Source organism: Pterocles gutturalis, unplaced genomic scaffold (genome assembly GCF_000699245.1).
Source record: "Pterocles gutturalis isolate BGI_N339 unplaced genomic scaffold, ASM69924v1 scaffold26420, whole genome shotgun sequence".
NCBI classification, from domain to species: domain Eukaryota; kingdom Metazoa; phylum Chordata; class Aves; order Pterocliformes; family Pteroclidae; genus Pterocles; species Pterocles gutturalis.
In genome coordinates this window covers 5,211-9,203 of record NW_010139039.1, presented here as the reverse complement: position 1 = coordinate 9,203, position 3,993 = coordinate 5,211, and the positions used below count along the sequence as shown (strand labels likewise).

The following is a 3,993-nucleotide window of genomic DNA, read 5'->3' as shown; positions in this document are numbered from 1 at the left end:
CCCTTCATCCTGCATTGGGAAAGAGCAAAACTGCAAGTGGGGAAGGGTGGACGAGGGCACCCAAGCACGGAGTGCAGCGGGACGAGGGTGCAGTGCTGCCTCTGATGATGCCCAAATGCTGGGAAATAAATGGGAATTCTTTTTCCAACAAGCATCTAATGGGAGGGAGCTTAACCTGGCTTTTGCCAAATAGCGCTCAGAGTCGTAGCTCTGATCAAATGTGGGGTTTGACTCTGCCACGGAAACGTGCTCTTGTGCTCTGTGCCTTTCCCAGCAGCGCCGGCAGCAGTCCCCACGTCCCGGCACAGTGTAAGAGATCCGCAGAGTGCTTTGCCTCTGTTGCTGGGAGACAGGCGCAGGGAGCTGGGGCTGCTTGAACAAACACGCTTTTCTCCTGCCTCCTCTTCCCTCCCTCCCCACCTTTTTTTTTTATTTTTTTTCTCCCCCCCCCCCCTTGGTGACTGGTTATAGGAAGAGCTTGGCTGGAACCGAGTGATTCTTGCTCCAGATGATCCCTTGAGACTCAAGAACCTCCTGGGCTTCCAGATCTGCTGAACTAAACATCTTTTAGATAAAATCCCAGACAGCAGGTACAAGAGCGGCTCCAGCTTAGACCCAGACCTTGTAATGAAGCTAATTGACATAAATCTTCCAAGCTTAATGCCCTTAAACTCCTGCAGCTTCAACTGAATTGACCTCAAGACCCAAATTCTGCAGCGAGCCCTCAGGGTGTGGCAGCATCTCAGAAATCCTGCCGCAGCTCGGCTTCGGTGCCTGCCCGTGGAAGGGAATAAAACAGTCCCAGAGCCCTGGGTCTCGTTCTGAATGTCTTCTGTAAGTAAAAGCTTTCCTGTCCCAGGCTATCCCATCAATTCCCCTTTGTCATTTTTACCCTCCTGTGAAACAAGGGGTCTGATCGCTCGTCCCACCACTGTGCCAGCGACTGTGTTAACCCCCGTGTCAGCCCTTGGTGGTCGCACGGCCCCAGCAGAGTGACGGAGAGCCCGGTGTCAGGGTCATGGAGCTCCCGGCTGCTTTAGCAAAGGTCCCGTTCGCGTTCTCGCTGTGGCCAGGGGCAGAATGCTTTCACCTTACCTACTGCTGATGGCAGGACTTGTGCATCCAGCGACTTCAAACCCCTTCCTTTAGCCTAAATCTCCTTTTAGAGCGTCACTTTTCTTCATCCGCATTTGGATTAAAAATTCTATTTTTTTTTTTCAGGCTGGTCTTCAAAGCTCCCAGTAAACTAGCATTAGCTACAGTTCAAGCCCAACAGAGGTGCTCGTCCTCATGGTTTTCTAGGGGCAGAAGATCCACATCCTTTAATGACTCCTCTATAGATTGCTTGAATGTCTTCTCCCTGATGAGATTTAATGCTCCAAGTGCCCTGTCTGCCTGGTTTTTTGTTTATTTATTTGTTTCACCTAAAAAACCCTCCTCGATGGAGTTCAGCTTCAGGCTGCCGTTGGTTTTGCGTGGAAGTCGAGCTCCCAGCTCCCAGCAGCATTCCCAGGAGCCCCGCTCGCCGCCCGGGCAGGTTTGGGGGCTCGTGCGGCTGCACCAAGCAGAGCATCGCGCTGGGATGCAGGGGGTGCAAAGGCAGCTGGGGGACAAGGTCCAGGAAAACTTGGACTCCTTCCCTAAATCTGTCCTTAGAAGACCAGGGGAAAAGAAAAATTAAAAAGTTGTGTAAGAGTTAAAGTTTATTTCCACCCCCACTTTCTGTTGCTGGCTGCTCTGAACGGCCTCGCAGGAATATTTTCTTGGGAGATGTCTGTTCAGGAATCTCTCACTGATTTTAAATGATTTTTATTTATTTTCTGCTTGGTTATAGATTGAAGATGGGGGTAAGCAACCAGACCTGAGCTTCTTAAGTGTCTCATTGCTCTTTAGAAAATCGTGGGCTTTAGTGCTTTAGATTATTGAAAATTCAGAATTTACTGAGGTGCAGTTTATCAGGTCTGTTGTCTTAAAAGAATTAACCTGCTAACTGTCGGTTTTCCCTCTGTGGCATTGCATTAGAAACCCTCGATTTACAAATTCTACTCTAGAATTTTTTTTTTTTTAAAGTTTAGATTCTCATTTAAGAAAGTGTCCTGTAGGTTGTATGAAAATTGCAACTTGTGTTAATTTTTTTGTGGCAAATTCAGTCGTTTATATGCAACTCTTACAGGGACTTGAAGAGACACCGTCTCCGGCAGCAGGTTTTGTCTTTTTTGTGAGGTTTGCCTGGAGCTGTTGACAGTTAATCTCTTAAATCAGGGGATGAAATTGTCTTTAGCTCCCTCTCCTGGGTAGTTAAGGCATTTGCCCCCGTGATCTTGTGTTTTTGCAAACTTGATCCATTTTCAAACACTTTGAAGGATCTCTGCTCTTGGTGGAAGTGGTGAGGAGCACGGTGTCTGTGCACAGGGTTGGGAAATGGGATGGGTTAAAAAAAACAACCCAAAACCAAACCGAAATACCCAACCAAACCCAGGCTGAGGTGAAGCCAAGTCGACTTTGTGCGTGCTGCGAAAGTCAGCGAGCTGCGTCTCTCAGGCGTTGCTGCTGGTGGGGGTGCGGCTGCATGTTTGTATGGGGTGAGCCCAGCAACTTGGGGTTCCTTCTCCCGCGTTTTGCACTCCGGCGGGATGGTTCTGTTGGAGCGGTTTATTTTCAGGCGCTGGCAAGTTGATGAAGGGGAGGCTCTGTGGAGTCCCAGCCTCTCCCCATCCCTTCTGAGTCACCCATCCTCACGCAGACCTTTCCAGGAAAGGCATTAGGGTACCTTTTCTGGGTCACAGCTATCTTAACGTCCTTTCCTGGATTTCTTCAGCAGTCACGTCACAGGTGAAATCCTGGGGCTGCCTTTAACTTTTCCTCAGGCTTTATGAATAATGCAGCATGTGCTTTTTTTTTTTTTTTTTTTTTTTTCAGATCGTTAATGCAGCTTTTGCTTTTTTTTTTTTTTTTTTTTTTTTCAGATCGAGAAAATCATGAGTTCCATCGGCGAAGGCATCGACTTCTCTCAGGAGCAGCAGAGGATCTCAGGTAGGGTACCCAGCTCGTGTGCTCTGTACAAAAACGAGGTGCTGGCTCCTGCCTGCAGAGCTCCTCAACCTGCTTTGACCCCCCGGGAGGGACAGGAGGGCTCGGGCACAGAAGGAGCAGACCTCAGCTTCTCAGCCTGTTGCTCAGTACTTCTACTGGCAACTTTAATTCAATACTGCCCTCGGGAGATTCATTTAATTTTATCTACTGCAGCTGTCCTTCCCTCCCTGCAGGCTTTGGGGGGCTGGGTGAAGAGCATTGCATTGGGTACCCCCAGCCTGGTGGGAAAGGGGGGACCCCAGTTACCCTGGTGTTGATTAATACTCACCCAGGGACAGCTATGTGTGTGTGTGTGTGTGTGTTTCTTCCTGAAAATGCCTGTTTATAAACTTGGGGGCTTAATATTATTGTTTGGAATATGGCAAGTTTTAAGGTGATGTTTTGCATCTTTGAAAAGCTTTAAACAAAAGCTGAGAATTATTGGGGGGTTTTTACTGGTGCCTTCCACTACCTGAAGTGACTCCTTATAGTCCTTCCCTTCCAGCGGAGAGGAGAGGTGCGAGGGGTCTGGGATGCTGCTGGTGGTGAAATCGGCTCCGGAGCAGCTGGCTCGTGGCCCCTGCTTGCACAGCCCAATAACCATTCTGTTCTGGTGCTTAAAACTTCACAACTAGGCTTTGCTCGCTGTGTAGGAGGAAGATCAGGTTTTCTGCACGTACAAAACAAAATCTAATTTGCAGCTGCAAGATGGTGTAAGGACTCCAGCCAGTATCCTGGGGGTAGAAAGTTGTCCTGGTCTCCTGGCTCCTACAATTACTGTTGTTCTCGACATCGCCTCTGAGAAAATCGAGCTGATTGCTTACAGTTCTCTCCTGCCGTTCAGAATGTGTTTGGCTCAAGTTTCTGTTCTTCTCTGGTGGGTAGCAACAAAATTTTCTTTAAGCAGTTGGTCTGAAACAG

General features: G+C 48.6%; 1 protein-coding gene across 1 annotated transcript in view; it reads left to right on the top strand.

Moving 5' to 3' along the window:
• ANKS1A (ankyrin repeat and sterile alpha motif domain containing 1A) overlaps nucleotides 1–3,033 on the top strand; it is a gene marked incomplete at both ends in the record, with an annotated part of 41,062 nt that extends 38,029 nt beyond the window's left edge. The window contains one exon of the mRNA XM_010083235.1: nucleotides 2,967–3,033. Coding sequence (XP_010081537.1) covers nucleotides 2,967–3,033 — 67 coding nt within the window. The remainder of the gene's footprint in view (nucleotides 1–2,966) is intronic.
• Between the last annotated feature and the right edge of the window lie 960 nt (nucleotides 3,034–3,993).